Below are 19289 nucleotides of genomic sequence, written 5' to 3'. Positions count from 1 at the left end.
AGAGCCCCCAAAAATTCTGATTCAGGTAACTTTAATTAGGATACAGAAAAATCTACACAAGTGGGGATTATCAAGACAGCGTTGTTACTGCTTTCTTTCTCATAGTTGTTTGTCTGACACTGCTCAAGCATGAACAGGTTGGCTATCAAAATGAGTAATATCCACTTTGTACCAGTTTCTGTTTGGCCAAGTATGTGGCTGAGGTGACTGCTTAGAGACGAAGATGTGTGAGTGGCTCTGAGGTAGATACACAAGACACCATTTATGGAACTCCTCAACTTGACTGAGTCCTAGCTGCCTTTCTCCCTGGTCACTGCCACAGCCTCCTACTGTCTTACCTCCCTGGGAGTGAGGCTAGGCTTGGGCACAGCCTTGATTGAAGGGATGCTAACCTAACCAATGGAGGCTTTGGCTCCTCCCACCATCTCCAGGATCAGAGGAAGACGGGTTAGGCCATGGGAAGTGGTACCATTTCTCAACCCAAAAATGCAATGAGAGACAGGAGGTAGGAAGGAAGCGAAAAATAATTACTCACTCCCCCCCTTTTTACCCCAAACGGACAATTCTGAAGTACTAGTTGCCTAGGATCTCTCTCTACATCCAGGATATAACTTCAGTAATGTGACAGTTTCCTTCCTCTCCTCTTTCCTGTATCAGATTCTTCCATTCATAACCTCATCACATTGAGTTTACCAACATGTTCTGATCTTTTTCTGAGAACCTCTTTAACTGTTTATTTTGTATTAAAAATGTCAGAAGATATAAATATCCTCACCTATTTCCTTTTCCTCCTTTACGGGAATTATAGTAGCTACACTAGTGATCACCTCCATGAGGAACGAAAACTATCCCACATCCTGCAGATCACACATACCAGGTGGAGGAGCCAAGGGGGCTGTATTTCTTGAATAACTTACAGCCTTTCTAAATCACACATCAAAACGTTCCTGCTGTGAAAATTTCCCCATACTTGCCACTGAAAACTTCCCACAATCTACCTATCATTTCACTGCTTCTTTTAAATCTGTTTTCACTGATCCTGAGCACAGATGTAACTTTTGTCCCTCTGAAGTTTGCAGGTCAAAAGCTAACAACTGCTCTACTCTATGTGTAGTACTTACCCTACGAATCTTAGATTATCATTTTCCCAATATTAGGTCCAAGGATTCAACTAAATAAAGCGAAGAGCCCCATTTGAACTATCTAGTCTACTCTGAGTCTTTCCTGTAGTTTCCTATATATTTCCAAACTGGTAGGAAAATAAACATTTAACAATACAATGTATTCCATTGATTTAAAACGGAGTATCTGAACTAAAGTATTATGGTTACTAAATTCATTTTATCCTCTAACTCTTAACTTTTAAAGTACTTTATGCTTCTCTTTAAAATAAACTGATTTCTCTGATTTTGGCCCATGACTTTAATTTATGGGCCAGAGGCCATGATAAATAAAAAGGCTATCTAATTCTGTCCTAGAGCATTTTTTTAAAGAATATGTTTGACCTAAGGAAATAGATAGCACCCTGCATTCTATAACTTCAACTTTCCTTTCTGACAGACACAAGTACTTGAATTCTTCCTGTTAATTTCTTTCTTCTGAAGAAACATCTCATGTAGAGAGCAGAGCTCCTTGGCTGCTCAGCCTAGTTAGTGCCAAGGAACCTCCCTGATAAAAGATAAACCTACTCTTCAATGAAAGAGTTTCAAATAATGGGATAGGTATAGGTTTCTCATCTGAACAAATGTCTCCAAGGTCTCTCCCAGTTCCGACATTCTAAGACACTTAAGAGTGTATTCTACTATAACGTTAATATAAGTTTTATACAATCAAAAACATGTATTTGCTTTACCTTTAAAGTGATTATTTGCATTTTTGACAAATACTAAATTCAAGACAGTATTTACCTTTATATAAGCCATAGTTTGTATCAGTAATTCAATACTTACCTAAAAGGATCATAACTGTCCATATCAACACGAAGGCCGTTTATATAGAGATAAGCGTCACCTGGCTGAATTTCAAACCTATTGCGAAGATCCTTGAAACAGCAGAGTAATAGTTAACTCAGTCATATATCAGGAGCCATCTATGTCAGGAGTCTGCAAACTTTCTACAGAGTCAGATAGTAAACATTTTGGGCTTTGCTAGCAATGTCATCTCTGTTGCAATCACTCAACTCCACCCTTGGAGCATGGAAGCAGCCATAGATAACAAACAAATGGGCATGACTACGTTCCTATAAAACTTTTATTTATTAAAACAGGCAGCAGGTCAGATATGGCCTACAGGTGGGCAGTACAGTAGTTTGCCCACCCCAATCTAGTGATGGGAATCTGATGATAGGTCCGAGACACAAACACTTGTATGTTTTTGTTTTGCAATATGTGATATTAAAGTTCTAATGCTACAACGATTACTAATCTATATTTTATATTGTGTATGACTATGTTTATGTGCATGTGCACACTTAGAATTTGATAGCTGGCACATTCCAATTCTTTGATATCCCAGGACTCAAAACTTTGGTGTATGTGTAAATATTTGGAGATCACTCTAAATTCATGAAGATTTCCATTAAAGTAGTGTTTCAATGTTTTATGTCTTTTCTTTTCATTCATTAACTATTTCTCAAATGCCTACTGTATGCTAGTGATAACTCCAGCCACTAGAGCAGTAACAAAAGTAAAAAAAGGCAATGTCCTTGCCAGTATGACATATGTCGTTAAGATCATGGTGAGGGAGTCAGATCTACTGTAAATCATAGACTTGCTACTTACTAATGATAAGATTTGGGCAAATTTACTTAGCTTCCATAAGTCTCAGTTTTCTCATTTGTAAAATAGAGTACTTATATCTCACTGATTTGTTATAAAGTTTAAATGTAACATATACCTGTGTCTAGTCACATATACAGTACTCATAAATGAAGCTTTTATAACTACTATTATCAGGATAGGCAAATTTGTTTAGGAGTAAAAACAATTTTAAAACAGTGCATTTCAATGTCATCACATGATAAGTGACCTAATCTGGAAAGGCAGACGAAGCAACTAACTTGACGAGATTCAGAGAAGGCTTCACGGAGGTAAATTTTTCTGTATGGTTATCACTCACCATGACAGGCAAATTACATACAGCGAAAGGAGAAGGAGGAAGTAAGTTTGTAACAGGAGAGAAAATATTTCCACTGGATTTATGCAAAATACTAGCAAGAAAGTAAACCCTGCCTTAAGATTCATAGGTAAAATATTGATTTGTCTTTAACCACTTATGCACCTTTTTATCAAGTAGTTACTTATTCTAAGAAATCTATATTCTAACTTCAAAGTCTATAGGGAATTCATTGTGTTTTCCCAAAACTTACACTGCACCATCACACAGGTTGTTGGCTCAAGCTCCCAGCACATTTGTTTTAGGCATCTCAATGCTAAGTAGAACACATATCAAGCACACATATCTATACTAAATTGCTAATTCCCTCAAGAATATTTATGCTAGGCACAATGCCTTGAACAAAGAAGACGCTCAAAAAGGGTAATACATTGAACTCAGTGAAGCTGACTGCTGAAATACTGTCATTCTATTGGAGATGGGTACGGCAAATTTTTTCTCCTTTCCGTCAGAGAGGTAGCCTCAAATCCTGGCAAATTGCCCTGACTGTACGATTTCAGGCAGCCTTTCTCAAATCAAGGGGTAAGAATTCAGTTTCCAGCAACATGATGAACCAGACAGCCCCAAATCTTCCCACTAAAAGCAAACATCAAAAATGCTGGATTAAAATATTAATAATGCCCTCGAAATGAATGGTTTAGCTTTTCAAAGTAAAGACTTCACCTAAGGGCAGAGAAGTAGTAGGAATAGGAGTCCAAGGATGTGAACAATTTTCGGTGGCCTAAAGCCTGGGTTTTTAAGCATCAGTCTCAAAAGTACTGGAAGCAAAGCCTTGGGCTCACCCAGGGCAGGGAGCAGGATTAGAGAGAGCCTTGTGCACACAAAGAAGTGCTACACTCACAGTGAAAAGGTGACCTAGGGGAAAAAAAAGTGCCCTGCAGAAACAGCATAGAAACTCATTGATTCCACCTTGGTTTTTGGTGGAGGAAGAATAAGTCTTCCATAAGAATTCCTTGCCTAGGGTTAAGGGGGGTGGGAGGTGGGGGGTGGGAGATGAAGGTAAGGGGGATCAAATATATGGTGATGGAAGGAGAACTGACTCTGGGTGATGAACACACAATGGGATTTATAGATGATATAATACAGAATTGTACACCTGAAATCTATGTAATTTTACTAACAATTGTCACCCCAATAAATTTAACGAAAAAAAAAAGAATTCCTTGCCTCTGTTTTATTCATATGGGTTTGAGGCTAGATTTCACACTATTTTTAAGGTCCAAGAAACATACACAAACTTTTTATTTAATGTGAAATAAGGTGGGAGTACTCTTAGCCTTGGAGCAGAAACAAATACAAATCCCCAATGGAGAGATATGACTTCATTCAAAAACAATGTATTGCAACGTATCCTTTTAACAACCAATGGAGATGGCCCATTACCTGAAGCTAAACATTTCCAATTCACTGGATCTCAGAAGACTGGTTGAGCTTTACAATGGTAAATTGGTTTATAAACATGTCTGGAGATCCCTAAGCTCAAACTATATGCATTCTGAATTTAAAATTTGAAGTCAAATCAGGTATAAATCTTAATATAAGGTTTTTTATTCAGGATGTGAAAAAGAAGATTCTAAAAAATAGATAGCTTACTGTCTCAGTGTGATAGGCACTGCTAGCACCATCTCTAACCCATTTCTCCACTGCTTGCCTCAATTACTAGAAAAGTAACTTTTCTCCCCTCCCTTGCAGCTAGGAAAACCCAGAGTACAAAATTTTGGCCACAGAGATGGAAGTCAAAGTTGGCTGAAGTTTTCCAGGAAGGTTTCAGTGAGGATAAATGTGGTTGATACCATCTTCCTGCCTCCTTCTGCTTTGCATTCAGATAATGGAGCTATGGCAGCCATTTTGCAACCATCAAAGGAGAAAAACCATGTATGTGGGTTTTATGTGGGGCCCTGTGCATCTGGTACTGCATTACTTAAAGGCAAATTAGTCCTATGTAATAAAGCCAGGCCATGTTCTAAGCACTTTACAAGTACTAAGACAATTAGCATCATTTGGGATCTTAAGGTAATTAAAGAAACTATTTGGCAGAATCTTAGCAAATTATCAAACAATTGTGTTCTACACGTTATAGGATTCTAGCAATGTTCCAGTGGTCTAAACTTCATTTGGTCTTCATAAACTTTTAAGCAAAACTAATTATGAGAAACAGAATAATTAACTCATAGTCTTTGTTCTTTATCCTGTGAAGAAAATCATACTGTGTGGACAACAGGTTTGGCATATAGGGTGAACGAGGAAATAATTCGAATGTATGTCAGGAAAGATTGGCTAGAATCACAGATTGCATGCTATATAAAGTAAGCAATACAAAACTGGAAAAACCTGAACTATTTTAGTAATCAAAAAAATACAAATTAATAATTTTTTGTATGAAAGCTGAAGATCCAAAGTCAGAAACAGTGATACTAGTGTAGTACATTTTTTAAAAAAGGAATTCAAACAAACCTTCTGATTTTCCTGTATTTCCTTCCTCAGATGTTGATTTACAGCGATTCTGGTCAGAGATCTGGGAAAATAAATACTGATGTAACTCATTGTTCCTTAAATGTTTAGGGCTAATCTATAATTCAATGTAATATAATACGGGGAAATTTTGTATGAAATTACCAATGTCGTCATATGTGTCAGTGCGAACAGACAATTTTCAGAGTATTCGTACATGAAGAATTTTGGTTAACCTGGGATCTTTACCAGAGTACGTAAGTTCTGCAATACTGATGATTCTGACTTCACATATTCACTCTTGAAGAGCTTATAATTCCCTTATAATTTAAAGGCAGCAGAAATTTTAAAAATAAGTCTATTATTTGACTTGATAGTTCCTAACAATGCTTAATTATATCTCTGTCAATTATGCATAGAAGAAAATGATTTAAAAATTAAGATTGCTAATGCAAAATTCTACTTTAGCTAAAACTCAAAGAAAAAGGTGTATCTTAAAACAACCCATAATTAGTGTGTATTATTTCCTAAAATTTGGCAGTGTTCGAGAGAAATTACAACTGAAAATTTGATAATGCAAATTTTTCATTCAGTTAGCAAATACTTTATTTCAAAAAACATTTACTGATTGTCTATCAGTGGCTTTAGAGATATGCTCTGGTCTACAATTTAGCCATCAAGCAGTGTTAGCATGGTTTGCAAATTTTCTTTAATGATCAACCACATTTTAAATCTAATGTTGTTAAAATTAGAGTTTAACAACAGAACCCCTGAATAGTACTGACTTACTGTCAAAGAGCAAACCCACTGTCTTCTTAAAACTTAAAATTATTTTACTTTATTTGATAAGTAATTTCAAAAGCTACTGTTAATAAACAGCAGTGTGGCTAAACATCATATTTATATACATATGTGCGTATTTCATATTTATATTCTAGAATATAAATACTGACTTCTCAAATTCTTGACTATTTAAAATTAGCTAAAAGAGTCTTATCTATATATTCATTCTTAATCTGTAACCAAGGTGACAAACCTCTCTACTTTCAGGGCACCATGAAAAGAGTCTTGGTATCCTGTGTCAACTATGTACTATTTATTTATCTTACAAAGGTAAATAATATCTAGATTTAAGATTCAGTAAGTAGGAAAAATGTACAAAATAGGGTGTGAGACAAACAGAGGCCTAGCAATAATCCACTGCTTCAGAAGGAATGCTGGGAGCACAAGGACGCTCTCCAATTCCTCTCAATAAAAAACTACTGTTAATGCCTTTAATATAAACCAACTTATTTTACATTTTACTGGTTGCTTGTAATTTTCTATTCTGTCATTCCTGACCCAAATACAAATGCATCCAAGTCTTATTTTGTCAATCCTTACAAAACATGGTGACCTGTACTGTATGTATTGGTAACTTTTAGATACACAAATGTAATTATCTGTTGAATTGGGAGATGTATTCAATGTAACATGAGTATTTCTGGAAGCAGTTCAATTAGATACCCTATTGGCAAAAAAGTCTTGCATAAAATATTCCATACAATTAAGACATTACTAATTATTTGGAATCTGAAAGGGCAAGAAGGTGATTTGGCCATCCTTTGGGCACAGATCTATTTAGAATTATACTTTTCATCCTCCTCCATAGGGGACAAAAAAATACTCCCTTTTAATTTATTGCATAAACAAGGTTTTTTCTTGGATTACTATGTCCCACTGTTTATATTCAAATATATATATTTTAAATGAACTATTTTTTCCTTTCCATTTGCCTCTAATCCAAGAGTTCTGTTTTGTAGTATGTACACACATATGTGCACAAGCCAATATTCGGCTCTAGTAAAAAAACCAATATACATAATGAAGAAAGGCGCTTATTTCATAAACACTATATACACTAGAATTAACTGACATCATTATGTTAAATGAAAGCTATTTTCATAAAATTTATTTAATGGAAAGAGTTCTGGCTATAATAAAACAAATAAACTTTACTATACCTGGCTTTTATGGGGAAGTTCTGTGAAATGTCTTTCATTAACTTTATGGCATCATAAATTGGAGTGGACATTATTTGAGAAGCTGCTTGAAAACTAAGATCTAGAAGGGAAAAAAACATCATTAAGGAATCTAGCATGCCAGACCTTTATAGACATTTCCAAGTAATTTAAATAATTTACTCAAACCTTTTTGACATACCAGTATATTCATGTATAGACATGTTAAAATATTATATTTAGCATTTTCACAAAGTTTTAAGTGGAAAGCTATTACTTATTTCCAATTAAGGTAAGCGTTACACTTTTATAATTACCATTTAAAACGTAAGTACTTCCACAAATTACAGAACAATTTCAGAAAGAGATATGAAAAGAAATGCTGATGCAAAGCTATTTTTCCTATATTTATATGAAATGAAACAGGCAAGAAAAAGCTTTGATAAAAAGAAGAACGAGAGGAAGGGAAAAAAACATTTGAAGGGCCAATTCTGAAAAGAATTTTAAGAAAGACCCAAAATGCAAAATGTTTAACTCAGTAAATATGAAATATTCAATTTCTCTTTCAGTATTATTCTACCTTTATACTACAATAAAAATAGAATCTTAAACTTAGCATTATTTTACCCGAAATGACAGTTCTACAGAAAAAAAAAAAATGTGTGCTTACTTAATGACTTAGTCTCCAATATTTTAGAAGCCGAGTAAAACTTAAATGTTCTCACCAAAAATAGTACCTGATACATAAGTAGGTGCTCAACAAACCAGTGATGAAAGAATGAGTAAACGAACAGTAAAATAACAAATAAGATCGTTTTATGTTTATTATTCTATTACTATTAAAGGCATTTATAAGCAATGTAACTTTTAACTGGTGTTATATATTTAGAACGTCATTATCTCTATGATATATATATATATAAATATATATGTATATCAACTTACAAAACAGTATTTCTTTTGAGGAAAGTATGTGATCAAACATGTTGTCTGACAGCATTTGGCTGTACAATGTTATACTCAAAAACAGTACAACATAGCAGTAAACAAAGAATTTAGGCTCTAAAATGAGACAAACCTGCTCATTTTAGGTATCCCTGAGTTGTGCTTTCTCAGTTTTGTGACCTTGGACTAATTATTGTATGTGTCCATTCCTTAGTTTTCTCATCTGGAAGAGTGGGATATCTACCTTAATATGTTTTTTTTTTTTTTTTAATTAACTGAATAATGCATATAAAGAGCATACCCTGTTTCCTCGAAAATAAGACCTGGCCAGACAATCAGCTCTAATGTATCTTTTGGAGCAAAAATTAATATAAGATCTGGTCTTATTTTGCTATAAGACCGGGTATAATATAATGTAATGTAATGTAATATAATACCAGATCTTATATAAGACTGGGTATTATATAATAATGTAATACAAGATGGGGTCTTATATTAATTTTTGCTCCAAAAGATGCATTAGAGTTGATGGTCCAGCTAGATCTTATTTTCGTGGAAACACGGTATTACTGTGCCAAACACACAGTACTAGCTAATATTTTTATCATCGTCAATCACCGTCATTATCGGAATCATGGACAACTATCCTTTTACCCAGGTTTGATACCACAACTAGTCTTTTAGAACTTTTTTATAACATGAATATAACTCTACTTTACATGACCAATTTTCTACATGTAATTTATTTGAAAGCCTCTGAAAATTCCCTTATGAAATCAGTGCAAATAACATGTAAAGGAATATTATCAGGCTCTACTAACATTTTTTGCTTTATTTCTAAACTGTTCCATACCTAGATGACTCACAAATTGCTATTTAAGTCCTACCCTTTGCCTCTGAAATCTAGATCCCCCTATTTAACTACCTTCTTGGTTCTACCACTTGGATACTTCAAAAGCAGCATGTTTAATAAGAAATTTGTGATATTCTTGCCCCATCTTTGCCCCAGTCTGGTCTTCTTTTGTTTTCTCTTTTCAGCAAATGCCATCCACTATTGTCCATCCAGTTGGGAAAACCATGAATCTCTTACACTCTATTATCCAGCCTCTCACAAAGATCTTTGATATTCTCTCTAAATAATCTACCCTCAAATTTATTCCAAACCTTCCTCAAATCTCAATTCAATCACCACTTCTAAAGGAAGCCTCCCTTTTCTGTTCCCCCTTCTCCCACCTCACCCCACCCCACCAGTTCAGATCTTCCTGGCATATACCTTTCTCTAATCTATGTAACTTTACTTTGCAGCACTTAAAATGGTAGTTTTTACATTGGTTCTTTATTTATATTTCTCTAAGATCCTTTGAAGAAATATCGTGCATTTTAACTTGTCATTTTATTTTCAGAATCAAATGTTTTTCAAAGTATTAGTTGCAACCCATTAGTGAAAGCAGAATAATGAGTAGTTTTTTTTTTCCTAATGAAATAGGGTAGAATTAAAGAAAGTTCTGTCAGTTACTAAAATGTTGTAAACATACACACTGTACGCTGAAGCTCTTTTTAGTTTTGAGCATATCTATGTATTCATACATTACACATTTGTGTATGGGCCTTGTTATAAAATATATTTCCTACTGTAGGTCTCAGCCAAAAATTATAAAACCATGGATGTAGGGACATGACTGACACCCAGTAGACATTCAATAAGTATTTGTTAGATCAATCGAAAAGAATGAAAAGAAAAGGTATTGACCACTTCCTCTTTCTTGTAAACCTTTTTGCTTTAGCATCTATAATGCACTCTTCCATTTTTCATCATTCCACCAGGTCTTCTTCAAGGCCTGCACTGTCCCACGAGGATGAGCACCACAGTACCCCCATCATGCACCGATTTGGCCATTCTTCACTTTCAGTTAGCATTCCCTCCTTTTTCAAATCTTTATGCTATGATTTTCAACTTTAAGTCCTCTCTTCTTAGCTTAAGGACTTTATACTGACCCCATTACTGGCCCTTGTCATCTGAATATGTCACAGTCACTTCAAGTCATCTTTTTAACACCAGTCTCATTATTTCTCGGCCCCATAGTCAACCCCAATACATACTTACGTGTTTTATATTCTCTCTATTCAGGCTCAAAGCTGAAAATCTGAAAGCCATCGTCTTTGACTCCTATTTGCCCAATCCAGCCTTCCTTTCCTATGTCTCTACCATAGTCACAGCTCAACCTCTCATTACACTATTCCAATGATGTCTTAATTACAGTTTCTGTTTCTAGTCCACTCAAATCTATCTTACACAGACACTAGGAGGGTTCATTAAAACTGAGCTGCCTCCGCATGTTCTCTGCTTACAAGCCTTCAAAAACACCCTATCACTTACAATTTTCTAAAGTATAGGTCCCTTGGAGAACATTTTGAAGGAGAAGGTGGTAGATTGGTGCTTGTCTACAGCTGGAGGAGTTGGGGGAAAATGGGGAGTGACTGCTAATGGATACGTTACTTTCTTTCTGGGGTGATGAAAATACTCTAAAATTGACTGTGGTGACAGTTAAAGAACTCTGAAAACATACTAAAACCTACTGAATGGTACACTTTAAATGGGTAAATTGTATAGTATGTCATTTATATCTCAATAAGCTGTTATATTTTAAAAAGTTGATCAGAGATGTGATAAGTTATTATGGATTACACAGGAAAACATGTCCTACCAATGACCTACTAAAAATTACAGGTAATAAAAAAGAAAATTACAAACTGAAAAGAACTTACAATTCAATCTAAATTAAATTATGGTCACAAAATATCTGCCTACACCAGATATTTGTCACCACAGAAACTATTCTAAGCTAATGCTAAACCACACAATGGTCTATTAAAATCAAATTTTTACATAGAGGAAAACTAAGATTTAGCTCTGAGTTCTCCTAACCTACTAACTAGGATTTTTAATCAATGTTACAGTTTCCCTAAAATGTGATTTAATACTTCAGATGAATCTATTAAATCAGTGTATACTTTAAAAGTGATTAGTATTAAATAACTACACTTCATATAATTTTAAGGTTTATAAACATAAAAATGTTTTGCTTGGTGGATAATCTTTTAATTAAATATTTATTTCCACAAGAAGTAATAAAATAATTTATATTATTCACATCATAGTAATTATTTTTGTTTATAAAAATAATTTACATCATGTTATGTAAACTTTAACAAAACAGAGTTCAGTTATCAAAATGCTGCGTTAATGTAGACCAAAATACTATACCTTGTAGTTCCCAGACTTTTAAAGGCATCATTTCTTTGTTACTCTCAATCAGGTATTTTTGGAATGCTGTCAGATTATCTCTAAGATCTGAATATCTTTCTCTGCATTAGAATATTAAGTAATGTTAATTATCATCACCTACTACAAATCATTATACAAGTAGTAATATTTTTGAAATTAACTCCTCCAAATAATTAGACGCAAATTAATTGTTCATCATTAAGATAATAAATCATGATGCAACTATAGGTGCATAACTTAAAAATAAATAATGGAGGTATATACGAGGTCTGAAAATTAAGTTCGTGAACTTGCCACCATACGCTTACATTGCCAGCACTGTACAAACATCTCGGTAACGTTTCATTACCTTGGTATATCAGTGTCTCACAGCTGTGTTTGTATCGACGTGTGGCGGTGTCTTGCTGAGTGGCATTTATTATTGTTGCGTGTGTTTTGTGTGCCATTGCGAGAATGTTTGAGCTTGAATTAAAGCAACGAACAAACATTAAATTTCTTGTTAAACTTGGCAAGAGTAGAAGTGAAATCAGGGACATGTTGGTCCAAGTTTATGGGGATAGTGCCATGAAGAACACAGCAGTTTACAAATGGGTTAAATGTTTTTCTGAGGGTAAAGAACGCATCACTAAAAAAAATAAATAAATAAAAAAGAACGCGTCACTGATGAAGAGAGGTCAGGGTGGCCAGTAATGAGCAGAACTGATGAAAACATTGCAAAAATTCGTTTAATTGTGTGTCAAAATCATTGGCTGACTCTGAGAAGCATAGCAGACCAAGTAAACATCAACAGAGAAACAGGAAAATCTTAACTGAAAATCTTGGCATGAGAAAGGTGTATGCAAAAATGGTCTCCCAAAGCACCTCACTGAAGAACAAAAGCAAAGGAGAGTCGAAGTTTGCCAAGACCTTTTGGAAAGGCAAGATGGTGTTTTGGGCCATGTTATCGCTGGTGATGAAACATGGGTATACCAATATGACTCTGTAACAAAGCATCAAAGTGCATAATGGAAGTCAGTCAATTCTCCACGACCAAAAAAGTTCTGTCAGTCCAAATCAAGAGTCAAAGCGATGGTGCTAACCTTTTTTGATATCAGAGGGATTATTCGTTACGAATTTGTACCAACTGGACAGTTAACCAAGTTTACTATTGGGAAGTGCTGAAAAGGCTGTGTGAAAATTTTAAACAAAAACGACCTGAACTGTTCGCCAACAATTCATGGCTCTTGCATCACGACACTGTACCAGCTCACATGACACTGCCTGTGAGGGAGTTTTTAGCCAGTAAACAAGTAACTGTATTGAAACACCCTCCCTACTCAACTGATCTGCCCCTTAATGACTTCTTTCTTTACCTGAAGATAAAGGAAATATTGAAAGGAAGACATTTTGATGACATTCAGGACATCAAGGGATAATACGACTACAGCTCTGATGGCCATTCCAGAAAAAAGAGTTCCAAAATTGCTTTGAAGGGTAGATTAGGCGCTGGCATTGGTGCATAGCTTCCCAAGGAGAGTACTTTGAAGGTGACCATAGAGATATTCAGCAATGAGGTATGTAGCATTTTTTTCTAGGATGAGTTCGCAAACTTAATTGTCAGACCTTGTATGTCTACTTTTTTCAATATATAAAATAAAGCAAAACAAAACCTGGAAGGATGTATTCTCAATTGTTAACCTTACCTATAAGGGACACAAGGGTGGGGGCAGAATTATTAGTTTTTATCTTATATACTTTCTGTTTTATTATTATATAAATTACAAGTACTGCCTTTATAATTTAAAATGAAAACAATTTTATAAGGAAAGACATTAATGCTTCCTATGCAGTCTTAGAGTTTACTCTATTTCTGAAAAGTTCCATGTTTGAAACATAGAAATTTAAGATAATTTTGCCAAACATTAAACACATCTAGGTATCCTTTAGAGAGTGCCAAATAAAAATGTAGTATGACATTTTACTATACATATAATCTAAAGTGTAATCTTTCTTCTGTCTTTCATGAAATCAAGACATGGTGACATTTCAGATTTAAATATTCTTTTTAAAATAACTTTAGCTATCATCACAACTTATAAAACACATTTTTCAGCAGTAAAAAGAAATGAAAATTTTAAAACATGAAATGAAAAATAAATATACAGGACATACACAGAAATGCATTAATCTTATAGATAATAAATACACTACAGTGTCAATATCTCACAATTTGATTATAATGTGGGACCATATTTCGAAAATGAATCAAGACTATGACTGTTCTTATAGTGAAAAAAGCAATAAAACTTCTGAGAAGTTCACTACAAATTATGTTAACCCTTCATTTCTCAAAATTTTAAGATACAGAGTAATATTACATTTATAAGAGCTAATATATTGTTTTTCATACTTAATCACAATCTTAATGATATAATAACTTAAAGCAAAGGTTTTTTTGTTTGTTTTCTTTTGCCCAACTCAATTGAGTAGCTGTGTAAGAACTAACTTTGAGTATTTCTTCGTTTAAAAAACTAATATCCCAGGGTTCCAAAGGCTTTTTGGAGGATGCACAATTTATTCCCATAAAACATTATGTTTAAAAAAGAACTATGGATTCCAAGATGTTGAGACACAGCTGAAAATGGAGAACAAAAATGTATTGTTATCTACTAAATAAATAGTTCACTTAGAATAAATCTGTTTTGCAAGATGTATTAACTTTTTTTTTTTTTTTTTTTTTTTTTTTTTTTTTAAAGATTTTATTGGGGGAAGGGGAACAGGACTTTATTGGGGAACAATGGTCAAATTGTTGTCCTTTCAGTCTTAGTTGTGGGGGGTTCTGTTCAGCTTCAAGTTGTTGTTCTTTCAGTCTTAGTTGTGGAGGGCGCAGCTCAGCTCCAGGTCCAGTTGCCGTTGCTAGTTGCAGGGGGCGCAGCCCACCATCCCTTGCGGGAGTCGAACCGGCAACCTTGTGGTTGAGAGGACAGGCTCCAACCAACTGAGCCATCCGGGAGCTCAGCGGCAGCTCAGCTCAAGGTGCCGTGTTCAATTTTAGTTGCAGGGGGCGCTGCCCACCATCCCTTGCGGGACTCAAGGAATTGAACTGGCAACCTTGTGGTTGAGAGCCCGCGCTCCAACCAACAACTGAGCCATCCGGGAGGCAGCTCAGGTCAAGGTGCCATGTTCAATCTTAGTTGCAGGGGGCAGAGCCCACCATCCCTTGCGGGACTCGAGGAATTGAACTGGCAACCTTGTGGTTGAGAGCCCACTGGCCCATGTGGGAATCGAACCGGCAGCCTTCGGAGTTAGGAGCACGGAGCTCTAACCGCCTGAGCCACCGGGCCGGCCAAGATGTATTAACTTTTAAGGCCACTGGTAAACTCTTGGCCAATATACTTTAGAAATATAACTCAGTCGTCTCTATAAATCAGCAGTCTCCAAAAATGTTCCTCTTACTCTATAGTTATCTGTTCACCAGCAGTGTCCTAAGTTTCCTTTATAAATACTTGTAATACTAAACGAGTACTAAAGATATTATAAAACAGTCTTTTTCTTTTAATTAATTTTACCTTTATATTGGAATCACAAACTTTCCCTTCGTGTGAATAAGAGAAAGCACACATAAAACTACAACAGTCCCCATTCATGAATATTCAGAGAGCACTCACCATCCTATTCCTTGTCTTCAATCGGTGATGCAAGAAAAAAAGGGGGGGGCACAACTTTAATTTTTGGAAAATTACTTACACGTGGCTATGAAACCAAAACCAGACATTAAAAGGTTTTTAAGATGGTAATCTGTAGCACAGAAATTTAGATAAATAAGTATTTTCTCTTCTTTTGAGGAATAAAAATTTTGATTTTTTTATGCTAAGGAGGAGGGAGGGGGTAACAGATGAGGGTAAACAGGATCAAACATATGGTGATGGAAGGAGAACTGACTCTGGGTGATGAACACACAATGTGATTTATAGATGATGTATTACAGAATTGTACACTTGAAACCTATGTAACTTTACTAACCACTGTCACCCCAATAAACTTTAAAACAAAAAGTCCAATATTAACCATGATTTTTGTAACCCATTACATCTATAAAAGATTCTATAAAGTTTCGTGTTTTTTTTTGCCAGAGATAACTTTGATCATTTTCAATTCCTATTTTTTCTATACATACTCATAATGTCAAATTAGTGATTATTTTTCAATTTTGTGTTTTGCATTAACTGTGTGTTACTTTTGTCATAAATAAAAACAATTACATGCATATTTTCTAAATGTGAAACATATGCCAACACAGTATATTGTATTACCATATTTTGCAGTGCATAATACGCACTTTTTGCCCAAATTTGTGAGGGAAACATAAGGATGTGCATTTGTGAGTTACTGCATGCAGGTAGTACTAATTCCGTTTCCCTGCAAGTTTGGGCCAAAAACGTGGGTGTGCATTACACGCAAGAGCACATTATACATGGCAAAATATGGTAATTCTTTTAAAAACAAGTTTAAGAGTATAGCAATACATTTCTTTTCAGACTTACTTTAGTTTCCCAAAGAGAAATCCTTGAACTTCATTTGTTTCAGTCTCATCTTCTACAGTACTATTAGTCATGGCTATATTTTGGAAACAAAAACAAAATAAAACAAAAACATTTTCAGCCTGGGAAAGAAATATGTAATCAAATATTAGATGAAATGAAAATGAAATGAAATTCCACTTATTTTACCTTCATAAATTAGCTTAATGATACATGCATGTACACATGGTTGTATTCTTGAGTTTTTTAGTGGGCTTGATTATTAAATATCTAACCATAAGAACTGTTCTACAGATTATTTCAAAGGGCCTGCAAGAAATCTTGTGTATAGATCCTAAGTCAGGCAAGAGACTCAAACGCTAACAAATACAGGAATTCTTGTATACTTCTGATGCCTTTAAAGATAATCAAGAAATCTTTAGAAAGACACCAAAACTCATGGTCTCAAAGAATAAAGACGTAATATTTTATATTCATTTTCTCTTCCCCTTCCGTTCTCCTTTACTTACCAAATAATTAACAATACACAGTGTAGTAAGTGGTATGTGTGAAGAGAACTTGGGATTATACAAATTTGTGACCTCTTATAGCACGGGGGTTGCTCTCTAGCACAGTGTTCAGAGCGCATCAAGTACATTTCTCCCTTCTTACTCTTCTGAAGGTCTGAAGATCTCTCGGACTACCACTAAAAACCCTGGATGCTTTGATCTAGCCTTTCTTTTTTCCTCATTCATTCATCAGGTAAACATTTATTGACAGCCTACTATGATGCCTGATGCCAGCCGGGATAAACAGCAGGAAGAGACACAAAAGACACCAACTCCACTTGCTGGAAAAGGAGACAAATAGACAATTTTAATAAAGTATGTAAAACTTTTCTGAAAGAAAGCACAGATATTTTCTATATTGGATATAGAAAAGGGAAAACCATCCTCTTGACAAAGTAGGAAGACGGGCAGCCATCTGAGTGATACTGACTGATGTATGTATCTTAAAAGATGAGTAGGCCTTAGATGAAAATGGAAGAGATGGGAGAAAGGAGCAAGGTTTCGGGCAGAAAGAGTAGCATATGCTAAGGGACAAAAGTACTCTACAGAGGTCATAAAGGCTTGCCTTGGAGCCAAACATGGAGGTATCCCGGGAACAGAACGTAATTCTGTACAACAGTTTAGTGTTACAGGACCAGAGGGTACAAACGAGAAAGGACTAAGGGGGAGCAGTAAGGCAGAAAGAAGCCAGAGTGTGAACAGCTTTCTTTGCTAGGCTATGGTGCTTACATTTAGGAGGGAGGTTACAGGGAGCTACGAAGTGATTTTAACCAGTGGAATCACAAAGCCAGATTTTCTTCAGAAGAAATTCAATCTGAAAGCATGGTGGAGAATAGACTGGTTAATGTATTTTTGGGGGTCAGATCAACAGCACCGAAGACCAAAGATGAGAAAGAAGGCCAGTCAGAAGGCTGGTCCGTGTACACAGAGAAAAAAGAGAACAGCACTAAAGGAGTGGCAACGAGAAGGGAGAAGATATACTCCCAACATGTAAAGGGTGACGACAGAATTTAGTGTGTGATTCATAATACAGATGGCACATGTGATTACCTGACTTTGTAAAGAAAATTCTACAAGCCCAAGGACAGCTAGAAAATGCCTTATGTTACTATTATGACAAATAAGATACTAAGTTATAAAGCATAGTAAACCTATATAAGCTATGTAGAAATTCATGACATCTGGACATTATTATTTCCACTATACTTTTCCAGTAACTCTTTAACGGACAGGATTTAAATCATAGTAATATGGATCTTTACTTGAAGCACATTCAGTAGGAGTGGCCAGAGCTAAGTCTGTGGTCAAGGCAGGGCCTCCAGGACAAGGACTATTTCCTGAACAGAAAAACAAAGTGGAAGCAGAAGCCACATCTCAGAGCATATAAAAGAATGAAGTTAAAACTCTTAATCAAGAATCAGGTATAAATACATTTCTGATGAACCAGGTAGTAAACAATTTCCATAAGCATCTGAAACTTTAGTTTTTTGGTCTCTAGAGTCCTTTATCTAGAGCACACATTTAGTAAACAGAACCACAGGCAGACCTGTTTGTTGATCAAAACTAACCAATCGACTTCATCTAAACAATTCATAGGCCTCTCCTATCCTACTTCAAAAAAGAAAGAAACCCTATCACCCTAGCTTCACTATAAATACATAATTCAAACAAAGATTCCTAAGGTAGTGCTACCAATGAGTTTCCGGTTTACTGAGATCCTAACCCCCCTGATCCCTTAGACGTCCCTTCCTCGCCCCCACCTCGAGGGTCGGGGTGGCTGAGCTCCTGGGCCAGTTACCAAGATCTACAAGGAGCTTCATCTATTGCCTCCGTGGACCTTATATTATCATTTTTAAATATGTTGCTAAAAATGGTTGGTAAGCCATTGGGTATAAGTCAAATAATACACTACTTCCAATTTTTAAAGAAGTTTTGGAGAACACAATATTAAATATATTATTTCCAGTTTAAAATTAATTTCCAGACTGAGGAGAAATATGTCCACCCCGTCTCCTGCCTCAAGTTAACATGAGTAGAATTACAGTCATGAAATGTTTTGACAAACAAAAGTACGTAAACCTCCAATTTTTAGTTCTACTCAGTTACAGAGAGAAAACTTACTTTTAACTTGGGTATCATCCAATGCTTTGTATTCTGTACTCTTAATTGCTAGCTCCACACCATAGCCAGATAAGTACATTTTCTGTGAGGCTGGTTTCTGTTCAAACACATTGATTAAAAAAAAAAAAAGGGAAACTATTTAGTTAAACATCCTCTTTTCAATTCAGTATAACTGGGTATTAGGATATTAGAGTAAATTACTAATAATGAATTTTTAAAATCACTGTGAAAATTAGTTAGGGGA

At 35.2% G+C, this 19289-nt stretch overlaps 1 protein-coding gene across 1 annotated transcript in view; it reads right to left on the bottom strand.

Annotated features, from left to right (window-relative positions):
* The window catches only part of UGGT2 (UDP-glucose glycoprotein glucosyltransferase 2), a 146511-nt gene that overhangs the window by 95934 nt on the left and 31288 nt on the right, over positions 1 to 19289 (bottom strand). Inside the window, exons 6-11 of the mRNA XM_019737191.3 lie at positions 19046 to 19142; positions 16380 to 16452; positions 11836 to 11936; positions 7629 to 7728; positions 5629 to 5689; positions 1950 to 2041 (exon numbers count right to left, since the gene is read on the bottom strand). Of these exons, the coding sequence (XP_019592750.3) occupies positions 1950 to 2041; positions 5629 to 5689; positions 7629 to 7728; positions 11836 to 11936; positions 16380 to 16452; positions 19046 to 19142 (524 nt within the window). The remainder of the gene's footprint in view (positions 1 to 1949; positions 2042 to 5628; positions 5690 to 7628; positions 7729 to 11835; positions 11937 to 16379; positions 16453 to 19045; positions 19143 to 19289) is intronic.

This window comes from Rhinolophus sinicus, chromosome 16 (genome assembly GCF_057876585.1).
Source record: "Rhinolophus sinicus isolate RSI-liver-muscle chromosome 16, RSI-T2T, whole genome shotgun sequence".
NCBI classification, from domain to species: Eukaryota; Metazoa; Chordata; class Mammalia; order Chiroptera; family Rhinolophidae; genus Rhinolophus; species Rhinolophus sinicus.
This window is presented reverse-complemented; position numbering and strand designations above follow the sequence as displayed.